The 15,997-nt window shown below is 38.7% G+C and overlaps 1 protein-coding gene across 1 annotated transcript in view; it reads right to left on the bottom strand.

The window, feature by feature from the left end:
* The window catches only part of Adgrg4 (adhesion G protein-coupled receptor G4), a 113,524-nt gene extending 97,881 nt beyond the window's left edge, over nt 1-15,643 (bottom strand). The window contains exon 1 of the mRNA XM_036175699.1: nt 15,574-15,643. Within this exon, the coding sequence (XP_036031592.1) occupies nt 15,574-15,643 (70 nt within the window). The remainder of the gene's footprint in view (nt 1-15,573) is intronic.
* Nucleotides 15,644-15,997: the final 354 nt, after the last annotated feature.

The following is a 15,997-nucleotide window of genomic DNA, read 5'->3' as shown; positions in this document are numbered from 1 at the left end:
GTCTTTTGTTATGTCCTCCTTTTCATTTCTGATTTTGTTAATTTGGATGCTCTCTCTCTGTCTTTTGGTTGGTTTGGATAAGGGCTTGTCTATCTTGTTGATCTTCTCAAAGAACCAACTCTTTGTTTCATTAATCCTTGGTATTGTTCTCTTTATTTCTATTTTATTGATTTCAGCTCTCAATTTGATAATTTCCTGACATGTGTTCCTCCTGGGAGACTTTGCTTCTTCCTGTTCAAGGGCTTTCAGGTGTGCTGTCATGTCCCTAGCATGAGATTTCTCCAGCTTCTTTATGTGGACATTTAGTGCTATGAATTTCCCTCTTAGCACTGCTGTCATAATGTCCCATAAGTTTGGGTATGTGATGTATTCATTTTCATTGATCTCTAGGAAGTCTTTAATTTCTTTATTTTTTCCTTAACCCATTGGTGATTCAGTTGAGCATTATTCAGTTTCCATAAGATTTTAGGATTTCTGTAGTTTTTTGTTGTTGTTGTTGTTGTTGTTGAAATCTAACTTTAAACCATGGTGGTCCGATAGAACACAGGAGGTTATTCCAATTGTTTTGTATCTGTTGAGGTTTGCTTTGTGGCCAAGTATGTGGTCGATTTTAGAGAAGGTTCCATGGGGTGCTGAGAAGAAGTTATATTCTTTTTTGTTCTGTAGATATCGATTAAGTCCAGTTGAGCCATAACATCAGTTAAAACCATTATGTCTCTGTTAAGTTTCACTTTGTCCGATCTGTCCAGAGGTGAAAGTGGGGTGTTGAAATCCCCCACTATTAATGTGTGGGGTTTTATATGTGATTTAAGCTTTAGTAATGTTTCTTTTACATATGTGGGTGCCCTTGTGTTTGGGGCATAAATGTTCAGAATTGAGACTTCATCTTGGTGGATCTTTCCTGCGATGAGTATGTAATGTCCTTCATCATCTCTTTTGATTGATTTTAGTTTGAAGTCTATTTTGCTGGATATTAGGATGGCTACACCAGCTTGCTTCTTAAGACCATTTGATTGGAAAGTCTTTTCCCAGCCTTTTATTCTTAGGAGGTGTCTGTCTTTGAATTTGATGTGTATTTCTTGTATGCAGCAGAAAGATGGGTCCTGTTTTTGTATCCATTCTGTTAGTCTGTGTCTTTTTATAGGTGAATTAAGTCCATTGATATTAAGGGATATTAATGACCAGTGATTGTTTGTTCCTGTTATTATTTTTATTTTTGATGGTATTGTGTGTGTTCTTCTCTTCATTGGGGTTTACTGCTGTGGTGTTATCTATTGCCTGTGTTTTCATGGGTGTATCTGCCTTCCTTAGTTTGGAATTTTCCTTCTAGTGCTTTCTGTAGGGCTGGGTTTGTGGATAAGTATTGTTTAAATCTGGTTTTGTCTTGGAAAGTCTTGTTCACTCCATCTATGATGATTGAAAGTTTTGCTGGGTATATTAGTCTAGGCTGGCATCCATAGTCTCTTAGTGTCTTAGTGACATTATATCTGTCCAGGTCCTTCTGGCTTTCAAAGTGTCCATTGAGAAATAAGGTGTTATTCTGACGGGTTTGCCTTTATCCTTCCCTCTTTAATGTCTATTTTCTGTGAACACACTATACTTAATTAGGTTTGCATGCATGAGTATGTGGGATGTACTTGCTTTAGTGGGAACAATGTACCAGTGGCTATACCACTGAGGAATATGACTCCCACTCTCTATAACTTTTAACCGTCTATAACTGCTCTGAGAGGGAGAAGGCCCTTCCTCAGTTCATGATGGAATGTTGATGGACCCAGTCTTGTGTAGGCCACCAATTCATTTGTGAGTTCATAGGCACAACATCCGTGTCATGTCTAGACTGTCCGGAAGACAGCATTTCACAACGCTCCTATCCATCATCCATCTCTTTCCACCTCCTCTTCCACAATGTTTCCTGAGCCTGTTTCAAGCTGTGATACAGTATTTTGAAACTTTACAATATGTGTGAAAACTGAAAGCAGGCATACTCCTGTGTCATAAGACACTATTGGGTGAGAGTACAGTCACAATTATAAGCCTTGGAGCCCCAGGCTAACATTCAAATATCTGTAGATCTTCCAATATCAACCTAGTTCCAGTCCCCACACAGACCAAGCCAAACCCAAAAGCTTCATGGCATAATGCAGTTATATCCCATATCTACCAGTTTGTGGTGGGAATATCAGGACAGCACATTACAGAGGCTGACAGAGGTAATCACTTCCTTGCTTCTGAGAGATGTTGCCAAATGAGAGTCTCCAGACATCCTCTGGCCATACAGTGTTCTTCCTCTCTCTCCATTCCCATACTTAACATCCTCTAAAGCAGACTCATATGTACATTACTGTCCACACACACTTCCACACATCCTCAGCTTGCATGTGTGTACATACACTCATATTCTCAACTTGGATGTGCACACATACACACATGTACACTGCACCAACATGCAAGAATGCCTACTGTTACCAGCTTATGTCATTATATTATCTTATCACCATGTGGCTAATAAATCATTAAACCTACATGACGATAATCACCATAAAGTCCAGGTATCAGTTATTGTTATTGTTGTTTAACAATGTTTTTCTGTTCAGCTCATTAAATGACATTAAATACAATGTTTAAGAATGCAGTTTTGGTGGGCATAAGTCTCTAGGGTTTATTTAGCCCTTTAAAAGGAATGCCTCATAATCTTATGCAGTCTCTGAGGGAGGGCCTCTTCTCTCTTCACTTCGCTTATATTAAGTAGTTATCAATTTACAAATTCAGAAATATAAAGACTAATAATATAAAAAAGTATATCATTCCCCTATTTTCAAACATATTAAAAGAATGGTGTACTATTTCTCTCTAGTAGACCAGTTTTTAAAAACTATTCTCTTCTGAGAAAGGGTCTTGGTATACAGCCCAAGCTGCCCTGGAACTTACTATGTAGGCCAGGCTGGCCTCAAACTCATGATCCTCCTGGCTCTACTTCACCCCTCACTGTGTTGGGAATACAAGTATGTGCTGCAATGCCCTGCTCTAGACCACTGAATTTTTCACAAGTTGAGAATACCTAGTATTGACAAGCCTGTGGGGAAATGAGTCATTCTTACATGCTGCAAGTGGGAGGGCCAATTAAGAAGCATTTTTGAAGAGCAATTCGTGAATGTCTGTGACAATTTTTATTGTGTATAATTGTGCATATACTTTTGACCTTGTAATTCCAGTTCCATCAGTTTATTCTAGACAAATATACATATACACAGAGACAGACTTCCAGAGATGCAAGAACAAGGGATATATTGTGGTTCTGTTGGAAATTTTTAGTTTGAACAACTTCATACTTGTATATAGTGCACTGTGATCACATTCTCCCTCAGTACCCTGTCTCAAACCCTCCCCATTCCCATCAACCCCCTTTTTTCCGACTAGTCTCCTTCCTACTCTCATGGTCTTCCTTTCTTTCTACCTTCTTTGTATCGGCCTTATGCAGGTAATCACAGCTGCTGTGTGTTCATGATTACATGGCTCACATCATATGCAGAAGACAAAGCTAAATGTCGATCCTCTAGCTCCCTTATCATTTCCATCCTCTCATCCACAATGTTCCCTGGGACTTGAAGTGGGTTACACAGATACCCTATGTAGCATGAATCTTAAAGAGTCTTATTAATAAAAACAAACCTGGAGCCAGGTATTGGGGTGAATGCTGGAAGATCAGAGAAGCAGAACAAGCCACAGCTACCTCACCTTGCCAATTCCTCAGCTGATCCTGTTTCCTCAGACTGGAAGCTTCTGAGTCCTCATCCAGAATGAATCTCAGCTGAACTGTTGCTCAAAAGCCTAAAAGCTTAACCAGGCTAGTTCCTGGTTTTCACACCTTATATACCTTTCTGCTTCCTGCCCTCACTTCTAGAGATTAAAGGCATGTGTCACCATGCCTGGCTGTTTCCAATGTGGCCTTGAACTCACAAAGATCCAGACAAATTTCTGCCTCTGGCATGCTAGGATTAAAGACGTGAGTGCCACCTTTTTCTAGCCTCTGTATCTAGTGGCTGTTCTGTTCTCTGACCCCAGATAAGTTTACTAGGGTGCACAATATTTTGGGGAACACAATATCACCACAACCCTATTTAGGGCTGAGCACTCAATGGTCAGTTATTCTCAAGAGTTACTCAGATCTGCAAGGATATCTACTGAAGCATTATTGCTAATGAAGAAAAATTTAAGTCTCTGAATGTATCAAGAGATGACTAGTAATGCGTGGGAATATTACTCTCTCACTCTCACTACAACAGAGTGTGAAAACACATAAGGTAGACTAATGTAGTCACTTTTCAAGGCTGAGTAGTTTGTGAAATGGGACTCAAGCACACACACACACACACACACACACACACACACACACACACACACATATATATATATATATATATATATATATATATATATATATATATATATAGTACATGGTGGCACATGCCTTTAATCCCAGCACTCAAGAGGCAGAACCAAATAGTTCTCTATAAGTTTAAGGCAGGCATGATCTACATAGCAAGTTCCAAGCCATCCAGAGCCACATAGTGAGACCCTGTCTCAAAAAAAGTATTAAAAAATCTGAAAGAACACACATTAATTTAAAAATGATTATCTAAATTGTGATTCTGGGGGATTTTTATTTTTATGCTACTTATTTCATTAATATCTTCATATTTTAAATTACAATCATGGTCACTTATAATCAGGAGAATAGAGGTAGATGGTTGGTTTAATGGATGGATGGATAGGTGAGAGAGACAGACAGAGAGAGAGAGAGAGAGAGAGAGAGAGAGAGAGAGAGAACCACTTGTGGATTTATTGGCTTTACTTGGGATTCTGTAGATAGACATAAACTTCACTTAAATGTGAGAATAATGTGATATAGAGTCAAAAATGGTAGACTCATGTCCCAGTTATTTCTTCTCCTAGCCCCTTGGATGGGACAGTTAGTGCATATAAAGCTCCCAGGACAGTTTCTGGCAGACAGTGAGTGCTATGCAAATGTTAAACAAATAAATTCCTGTCACTTCTTTATGCTTCCTTTTCCCATGGTAAGATGGAAGTACTAATTACCAGACCTGGAGAGGAGCATCATAAAAGATGATGCAATACTAACATTTAGGTTATTGGTGTGAGAATGTTTATAAACTGTGAAGTGCTATGTAAATGTCAACTGAAGTATTTGCCAGTGTCATCAGCAGAAACCTTTTTCTTCTGCAACTTCATCTGTACCCCCTCTGAGCCCTTTTGCAACCTCCAGGCCACTGGCAGGGCTCTGAGGAGGTAGGACTATGACAAAGGGAACAGGGCTTTAGCCCTTCTGTTTCACTAAGCCAGCCTTCTCCAGTGGGCCTCTCAAGGGCATGCTTAAAAGGCCACTTGTGTCTTTGCATATGATTTGCTGTCCATTGCAGATGTCTGCTTGGATGCTGCCATCTGTTCCCAGGCAATCCTCAAGTCCACATTGCTTGATCACTCCCCCAAAGCGTGTTCGCTCTTGAAGTGGGCTCCTCTATGTCTATTTACCTCTATGCACTCTTTCCTTTTACTCTAAATTATATTTGCTATTCTTCCTACATAAAGGAGGTGGTTTTTTCCATCACAATAGTGAGATTTCGTGTGTTTTTTAATTTTTAAAAACGTTAAATGTGTGAATATTTAACATGCACATGCCTGCAGAGATCAGAAGAGGGCTTGCAACCCCTGGTACTGGAGTTACAGATTGTTGTGAGCCACCATTTGGGTGCTGGGAATCGAACTCAAGTCCTCTGGAAGAGCACCAAGTGCTCTTAACTGTAGCAGGAATCTTAACAAGTCTTATTAATGAAATCAAACCCAAGGCCAGTTATTGGGGTGACTGCTGGAAGATCAGAGACGCAGAACAAGCCACAGCTTCCTCACCTTGGCAGTGCCTCAGCTGATCTTGTTTCCTCAGACTGCAAGCTTCTGTGTCCTCATCCCAATAACTCTCAGCTGAACTGTGCTGCTCCAAAAACTAAAAGCTTAACCAGCCAAATGCTTAACTAACACTGGTGCCTGGTTTTCACGTCTTATATATCTTTCTACTTTCTGCGTCACTCCCTGGGATTAAAGGCTGGGTTTCTGGGATTAAAGGTGTGTGTCACCATGCCTAGCTGTTTCTAAAGGGGCCTTGAACACACAGATATCCAGCTAGCTCTGCCTCCCAAGTGCTGGGATTAAAGGCGTGCACCACCACTGCCCAGCTTCTGCTATGGCTTGCTCTGACCCATTTTCTAGCCATCATTTTTGGCTTTGTTCTAGTGACTGTCTGTTCTCTGATCTCAGATAAATTTATTTCAGGGACCACACAATATTTCGGGGAACACATACCACCACACTTAACCACTGAACCATCTCTCTAAGCTTATGTGTTGTTTTAAAGGGATAGTGAAAGTCAGCTAGAGAGCTCTATCACCAAGACACAGATGATAATGTATTGATGCATGTCCTCTGACTTTGTTCTCTATGTGTGGGTTTTGCTTGTTCTGGGCTCCTTGCTTTTTTTCACTTAACATTATAGCATAAGCATGTTCTACTTTAAGAAAAACTCATCAGAAGCCTGATTAGAATACCTATGTTTTCATCCCAAGGAGCACCAGGCATCATTTTATTTCTACTGGAAAATTCACCATTTTCAAGTATATAATTTCAGTGGCATTTAGCATGTTTGAATTAGTATATACATAATCATTATCTAGTTCCAGAATACTTTCTGCATCCCAAAAGAGAACTGGCACCCACTAAGCAGTGAGTCTGTCTATGTTTGCCCCACCCTAGATTCCTGGTAACTTGTAAGCTGTTTTCTATCTCTGTGGATTTGCCTACTCTGGGCAGTTCATTTGGCTAGTTAGTTTTAAACCTCAACTTTCCACAACCTAAATTCACCTGGGAAGCTTCTCAATTAAGGAAGTATCTAGTTGTTGTTTGATGTAGGAAGGCCTAGCCCATTCTGGGTAGCACCACTCCCTAGGCAGGAAGAAGCTAGCAGTAAAAAGCAGGCAGTCAGCATAGATGCTTTTGTTTCTGCTTTCCAACTAAATGTGATATGACTGGATGCTTGAGTCCCTGTCTTGACTTCCCCAAAATGATGAACTGTGGCTTGGAACTGTGAGCCAAACAAACCCTTTCCTCCATTAAGTTGTTTTTGTCATGGTATTTTATCACAGGAATGCAGTATATGGCTTCTTATTTCTAGCTTTCTTTACTTAACATATTGGAACATGGACTGGTACCCTATTTTTTTTCATGGCTAAATAGCATCCCCTTACGTGGATATTAAGTTTTCTTCATTACTAACATCTGTCAGTTTGTTTCATCTTTACCTGTTAGAAACAGTGTTTTTATGATGGTTAGCACTCATTTTGTTTCAATAAAGTGTTTTCAATTCTTTCTGTGTCGTTCATTTTGCTTCAGTTCATTCCATGCTATTCATTGTGGTTTGTTTTTGTTTGTTTTGAGACAGGGTCTCTACACACAGCCCCGAGTGGCCCTGAACTCATGATCCTCCTGCCTCAGCTTCTCATGTGTTGTGATTACAAGCATACACCAGCATGGTTATTGTATGCCATTCAATTTGTTTCAGAACATCTTTATTTCTTTTGGAATTACTGGGTCATATAATAATTTTTTGTTTAATATAAACAGCCAAATTAATATAAACAATAATTATATTTAATATAAGCAATGAAACTATTTTTCAAAATAACCATTTTCCAAAATGCACCACTTTACATTCCTCCTAGCAATGTATAAGAGTTCAAGAAGTTTCTCCACATCGTCACTAGCATTTGAGTTATTATTATTATTATTATTATTATTATTATTTACTGCTATTATTAAATCAGAAGTATAAAATAATATCTCATTGTGGTTTTGATTTACACTTCCCTCATGACTAATGACAAGGGGTATTTCTTCATATTCTTCTCATCTACCTCCATATCTTCTTTAGAGAAATATCTATTAAGTCCTCTGACCATATTTAATTGGGTAGTTGAAATTATCAGACAAGATCTGCAGATACAGTCTCTCATTCTGGTTGTTATCCCAATCATGTCTCTGGATACATAAAAGTTTTGTGTTGACAAAGTCCAACTTGTCTATTTTGGTTTTGTTATTATTGTTTGTGATTTTGGTATCTTTTCTAAGTATTTGTTACCAAATCCCAGGCCCTGAAGATTTGATCCTGTGTTTGTCTCTAAAAGGGTTAGCTGCATGGTCCCTGCATTTAAGTCTTGCATTCAATTTTTTGTGTTCAAATTTGTACATAATATGAGGTGTTGGGGGTCCCATTTCATTGGCATGTATGTCTTTTGTATCTGCTTACTGCATATGTGGTTGTTACAGGAGGACAGGGAGACAAGTGAAGAGCTGTCTGTTTTGCATCAGTGCCGGGATATGGACATAGAATCCAGAAAATTTGTCTATATTGAACTTGTGCCCTTGTTTCTCCCCACCAGACTCCCAAAGGAAAAAATATTAATAGAATTAATTTTTAAATACATGAATAAGATGTTTAGAACTCTAAAAGACTGATGATCCAAATAATGTATTGAAGCTGACAATACTACTAAATAACCTTTGGGTGCATTCTGTGCTATTTTTTGCCCTCTTTCTTTGCAAACTTTTTCTCTTAACATGTTCACGTGGTGTAAAGAATGGTGACTGGGGTTCCAGATGTACTAGCTAACATTGTTTTAGAGGAGAGAACAAAAGGGGTTCTCCTATGATCAAGCATTGGAGGCATGGTCTGCTCCTTGGGATGCAGACATTAGAGCATCTGCTTTCTTCTTTTTGACTGAAGATTTCTAAGCTAATCAGTCCAACAGAACATCAGCGACTGTGTTATTAATTTGTCTACACTACCATAACAATGCACCATAAATTAGATAGCTTAAACAATGTAAATCTACTATCTCAAAGTTTTGTAGAGTGACAGTAAAGGTCAGAGTGTTGGCAAATGTGATTTCATCTAAGGAGTGTCCAGGAGAAATCCTTCCCATGGCCCTCTCTTCATTTCTGGTGTTTTGTAGCTAATACCTTAGTGTTTGTGGACCTACAGACAAATCACCCCAGTATGTGTCTTTAGTTTTACATGGTATTTTCCCTGTGTGCAGTCTAGATCCAAATCTCTCCTTTTAATAAAGATTTTCATATTGCATTGGGAGCTCATTGCCCCAGTATGATGACATCTTAATAAATCACTTTCACAATAACCTTATTTTTAAACAATATCATATTCTGAGGTATTGAGTGTTAGGACTTCAACATATAAATTTGGGGAGGGCATGATTCAACTGACAATACTATAAAGTGCTCAAAGCCCAACAAAATATTGGATTCAAAGTCCATGTTTCACTCAGTAAATGTATTCCTTACTCATAAATCAAGAAGTGCTCTGAAAAATGGCTTTAACAAATAGTGGTGATAATTGAGCAACAACTATAAGTCAGTGTTGAAGTGAAGTAACACAGCAAAGCTGGAAATGTAACCCATCAGAGAAGGCAGAGTAGTCCTGGGAGAAAGAGCCCATCCAAGAAGATGATCATATTTGTACTTTAGAGAGATGCTAAATATACAGGTAATTGGGAGAGGGTTTTCCTAGTATACACAAGGCCCTGGTTTCCATCCCTAGCAATGCAAAATAACCACAATAAAAGCGTTTCTATTGTTAATAGTTTACAGAATTTGACCACTCTTGGGTGAGCATTCTGCAAAGGGCACCCCATGCATCTCAAATGGCAAATACCACTACCCACTCATCAAAGGGAGGGGAAGAGCTCTTACTATGATAAATTCTTACTAACTGATATTCTGAAGCATTTGTAGACCAGATCTGTGGTTAACAAACTCATAACTTTTTGCATAGGGTCTCTGATACCTGCAACATCATGGCCACAGTGTGAATAGCCACAGAGAATCAGAGTTGCTATCTGCCACCCACTAACAACACTTCCCACTGCTCATCCAACAAAATAATTCACCTTACTTATAAATACAGAAGCCCTTCAGAAAATTAATCTGCTATATGTCAGTATTAGAGCACAGTAATATGGTGAATGTGACACAAAAGGTCTCTGGCCTTGTTAGATTACACTGCGAGGATAGAGGCAGTCAATAAGCAAGTAAATAAAATAATTACAAATTGTGCGAAGTGCTCTGAGGGAAATTAACAGGCTGATGAGCTAGATAATGGGAAAATCAGAAATGAGGGGAATAGGAATGTCTACCGTTGACAGGCTAGTTAAAAGCTTCTCTGAGGAAGAGATAGTTTAGTCATCAGTGAACTAGGGTTACAAAAATGGAGGGTAAGTGGTAACTCAGACATAGATAAATGCATGCAGAGAAGTCTTTTAGTAGACTGCACTTGAATTTTCAAGGAACACCAGAAAGCCACCATATCTAGAGTAAGACAGTGGGGAAGCATGGTGGAAAGTGAGACCCAAGAGGTAGCAAGGTACCAGATCATGTCATGTCTTTTAGGGTTTGGATTGTAGTCTGTAACAGGAGCTTCAAGGAAAGTGTTGAGTAAATCCCAGCACTCGGGAGGCAGAGCCAGGCGGATCTCTGTGAGTTTGAGGCCAGCCTGGTCTCCAAAGCGAGTTCCAGGAAAGGTGCAAAGCTACACAGAGAAACCTTGTCTCAAAAAACCAAAAAAAAAAAAAAAAGGGTAACATGGTTTGAACTGATATATTGAAAGATCATTCTGGCTGGCTGCTGCAATGAAAACTGACTATTCCACTTGGGAGGCCATTGAAAGGAGATTGTGGTGGCCAGACCATGTCAAAGCGGGGAGGAAGAGGAACACAACACACACACACATACACACACACACACACACACACACACACACACACACACACACACAAACACACACACGATATATATATATAAAGGAAAAGAGATTTGGGAAATAGAAGTGGCATAAACTAGGCTTAATGGATTGAATATGGATATAGAAAGAGAAGGATGCAACATGGGTCAATGGTGTACAGAGAACTATGGGAAAAGAATGAAGATTATTACCTGACAGTAAGTTTATTAGGACCTCTGCCTCCCCACCAAAGTTTCTATGCTGTGAGGATAATAGGTCCCATATATAGCAAGGCCAACAGGGGGAACCTAGCATTTGAGACCTACTTTTCAAGCTATGAAATTTCTCCATTAACATTTTCACAGCTGATGAATGAAAATTCTATTATCTATTAGCCTGGGGAAATATAAGTAGTTTTTAACCAACTTAAATGGGATGCTCAGACCCTCAAAAACATTCTACCATGTTAGCCTTTCCTATGTGTAGTATACTGGCTCCAAAAGCACTGTGACTATGTCCACTAAGGGAAACATGTATTTGAAAATTTCAAACTAAAAAAATATACTCAGCAAAATCTGAAAGGTGTAATTTTACAGTCCAGGAGCTCTGAATATTAACAGATAAAATGCCTGAGGCAGGCATGTAGCTCAGTGATAAAGCACTTACTTAATATGTGGAAGGCCCTGTGTTCAATCCCTAGAATTACAAAACAAATAAGCAAGCCAGCAAAAAACTTCTGATTTGGTATAGTGGTATGTTGTGATAGTTCAAGAACTCTGGAGGCTGGAGCAGTAAGATCATGATTCCTTTATCAGCCTAGGATACACAGTGATTCATAGGCTAGCCCGTACTATAAAGCAAGAGCCTTTCCAAATAAAAATCATCCAATTATAACACATTAAAGACAATCTACATCATAGGAAAACAAAACCACAGTAATATATCACTTTATGCCACTAAGATGGCTATAATCAAAAGATAGCCACAAGAATTGGCAAATGTGTAGAGATATCAGATCCCTCACATACTGCTAGCAAGGATTTAAAGCAAAGCAGTTTCTGTGAAAAATAGCCTGGAAGCTTCTCAAAATATTAGTCATAAAGTTACCATATGAGTCAGTAATTTCACTCCTGAGCACACTCCCAAAAGAAATGAAAGCATATGTCCATTAAAAAAACCTATATACAAATACTCACAGCAGTATTATTCACACTAGCCAAAAAGTGAAAACAAACTTAAATATATATTAACTGATGAATGGGAAACTCCAAGGTATATCCATAAAAGTAAATATTGTTTAACAATAAAGAGGAATGAATGAAGGATAGATGGCACATGGATGAACCCCGAAAAAAATATGTTAAGTGAAGAAAGCTGATTACAAAAGGTCAAATAATATATGACTTAAACAAAATTCTCTTAAGAGGCCAACTCAGAGAGAGAGGAAAGGCAGACCAGTGCTTGCCAAGGTCTAACTTTGGGGAAAAGGAGATGAATATAGAGCTTGAGCTTCCTTTGAGGATGATGAAAACTCTCTGAATTAGATAATAGTGATGAGTGCACAACTTTGTAAACACACTAAAAATCATTGAATTGTATTTTTAAATTGGTGTACTTTATGGGATAGAAATTACATTTTTGTAAACCTGTGTTTTATGTCATTTGTCAAAAGGCCAGTTCCCACAACCTTCAGAAAAGCAGAGCCCCTTTTTGTGATGTCAGAAGTGTTATTTATTGGTACTTGTCTATCTAGTAGACACTAGTCACCTTTAGGAGCTGAGTACTCAACATGTGACTTGTGTTACTTTTATTTGAATAGATTGAGTTAAGAGTCACGTGCTGTAAGTATTCACCACCTTGTACAGGTCAGCTCTGGAGTTTACAGAGAAATTTGCAATGCCTACTCAAACTTCATCCTCCACTTCGCCTTTCTCAACAAATGAGCTCTTCAAAAAATGGGGGGGGGGGTGATCTTACCATGACTACACAAATGCCTTTCAGAGGAAGTTTCCTTAACTGATTCTAACTACATCCCGGCATTCTCTGACCAAGAATGGCTTGGCCAAATTTTTTGACATAGTTCTAGGCCTTTCCTGTGTCAAAAGACCCCTGGTCAACTTGTCTCTGTATATGTGAGAACATATTAATAAAGTTGATCCCAGCCCAAATTAACTACCCAGTATAAGAGTAAAAGATTCAAGGGGACCAAACATTGAGCTTCAATGCCATGTGATTATGTCAAAGAAGTCAGCCATTCTCCATTCATCAAGAATACTCTAAAACACATTACAAGGAAGGCATAGTGCTACATGCCTATAATCCCAGCACTTGAGAGGCTGAGGCAGGAAGATCATGAGTTTAAGGACTATGTGGGCTACAATAACAAGACTCTATCTATATTAACAAACAAACAAATCATAAAACACTCTTTTGTTGTTGTTGAGTTTGTTTTTGTTATTTTGGGTGTTTTTGTTTTGGTTTGGTTTGGCTTTTGGTTTGTTTATTTTAGAAACAGGATCTCTCTATGTAGTCCTGGCTGTCCTAGAGCTCACTATGTAGACTAGGCTGGCCTTGAATTCACAGAGATCCTCCTGCCTCTGCCTCCTGAGTGCTGGGATTAAAGGTGTGAGCAACCAACCTGGCCTAAAACACACTCTATATAGCAAAGCATGTCCTGTTACATTGAGCCTGATCTCTATTCCTCTCTCTCCCTTTCTCTTTCTATACTTCTTAGCCTTGTGAGGACTTTGGAGGAAGGTCCATTTGAAAGCCACAAGGAGAGCTTTCACTAGTAGTAAAATTAGCTGACATCTTGACCTTGAATCTCCCATACTCTACAAAGATGAGAAATAAAGAGGTGTTGTTTAAAACATTCAGTCACAGTAGCCCAAGCCAACTAAAACAGCAGGGGGAAACTTAACTCCTAGGTCTTCTTTCTACCCAGTCATGCCTTATACTTTACCTCTTGCTACATCCTGTGACTACTCAACCCCCAAGCCTAGGTTTGTCCCTTCCTGTTGTTCCTGCTCTTACCTCTTGGACTTTATGACAGATGTTTTCTTCTTGCTGACCCTTAGTATTGTTCTATGAACACAGTTTGCTCCACTGTCAACCCATCCAGTTGAAGCATTTCTGAGTCACTCTCTGCTTGATCTGCCCTTAATCTCTCCCCCACAATGACCCTCACAGTTAGGAGGCTGGTGACTCGTCAAGAACTTGAAGACAACTGAGCCTTAGTTATATCATGATTTCAAAAGCAAAAATTTTTCCAGGAAGAAAGTAGTGCATTGCTCACCAATTGAAGAACAGTTGTACTTACTGGTTTGATAATATAAATCCAGAATTATTGCCTGGACTCATGAATTTGAGATGTAAACATTCTGAACAAACTCATAATGCTTTAAAGTGAATTGCAGAAGTTTAAAACCTTGTACACATGTCATAATTTTTACTAAGGGCATTACTCAAAAGCTTGGTACATGCTCTTCTATACTACATTTCTTACATTTTTCATGCCATGACTACATTAGACTCCTATACCACTCTGTTCCTAGTTCGTGCTATTCCATGCTCCATGCCCCATCACATAAAACTCAGAAAAGTTTGTATAATATACATCACCACCAAACAGAATTCTAAAGTTTTATAACTTCAAACTGAGTTGATGTATAAAATAAGCACATGTGTACCAAATGCCTAACTTATGTAACAAGATCTGTGGTGTAGATTTTGGATAAGAAAATAGAAAAAAAAAAAAAAAGCTTCTTGCCTCAGGGAAGCAGGCTGGGGAAAGATAAATCAACATCTTAGCAGGTAGGTAATGCCAAGTGACAAAGTTGCCACTGTGCCCTGCAGGTCCCATTTCAACCTTTATTATAAGAAATGTGGTTTCCCATCAGGCCCTGCATGCAGCAAGGAGCTAGTCAGTATTTGCTATTGATGGTGATGATGATGTATTTTTCCAGAAATTAGCTCTGAAATCCAAGCATTGTTCAGATTAAACCCCAGGTTAGTTTCATTAGGAATTGTTGGTCACTGGCACTTATGACCTTTAAGCTAAGGGTTGATTTGCTAAATGAACAATGTTGTCAACTGAATTTACTTCATATGGATGAGATTGCTGTATTTCAAGCAAATCTTCTCCTTAATTCTTCAAATTACTGCCTACTTCATTCAACTGCCTGTCACCTATTTAACTTCAATGGAGGAACAGTTTTTCTCTCCACTCCTCCTTCACAGAGTGTAAGGTACAAACCCTTCTAGACATACACCCATGTGTCACTATCAATCAGTTAAGAGATTTAGGCACGCCTCAGTTTCCTCATCCATAGTCTATTATTATTTCCATAAACATATACAGGATACAGAAAGATGGCATGAGGAAGTTTTAAATAAAGCATTATGCATGAGAGGAAACAGTCCAAAAGAAAACCCAAATGTTCCATTAGGGGTGTGTTGTCTACCAAATGGCATTTCCAAAAAACATCAAAGACGGTAGTCCAAGCTAGTTTTTGCTTGAGGCCAGTTTGCCTTCATTCACATAAAATACTTAATGAACGCATTTGTACACTGAAACTCTCGCATGTCTTAAAGCTATATTGACCAGTAGGAGGCAGCCAGTAAATCTTCAGTGATAGTAATTTTTTTCCTAATAGTTGATTTCTAGAACCTTCTAATTGTTGGGAGGGAGAACAAAAAACATATTTTCTTACCTGAAAGAAAGATAAAACTCGAAACAAGAATCAATCCATAAAGCTTCTGATATAGTATGTGATTTTTCATTGTCTACCCTGTGTTCAAAGAGTCAAAATATGCCCAGATCAGATTCAAAAAAAGCAATTTATAAGTGCATATGATCACACTTTTCCCTCAGATTCCACATAAGGGCCCCACCCATGAGTCATTCTCAGTGGCTACAGCCATACTGATTTCATTATGTCCCTACTATGTGCCACTGTGTTACTCCCTGGGAATATAGCGATGGAATGGAAATAGCTACCCTGAAGGCAGTTAGCTCAGTGGGAAGAACCATATAAAAAACACAATTAGAAAGAAACTACTTACAGTTTTAATGGTCTTTAGTTTCTGGGTGGGTTTTGTTTCAGGGTTTTTTGTGATTTTTTTAGTTAACATACA

This window comes from Onychomys torridus, chromosome X (assembly GCF_903995425.1).
Source record: "Onychomys torridus chromosome X, mOncTor1.1, whole genome shotgun sequence".
Taxonomy (NCBI): domain Eukaryota; kingdom Metazoa; phylum Chordata; class Mammalia; order Rodentia; family Cricetidae; genus Onychomys; species Onychomys torridus.
The sequence above is the reverse complement of the archived record's forward strand: the minus strand, read 5'-3'. Positions and strand labels throughout refer to the sequence as shown.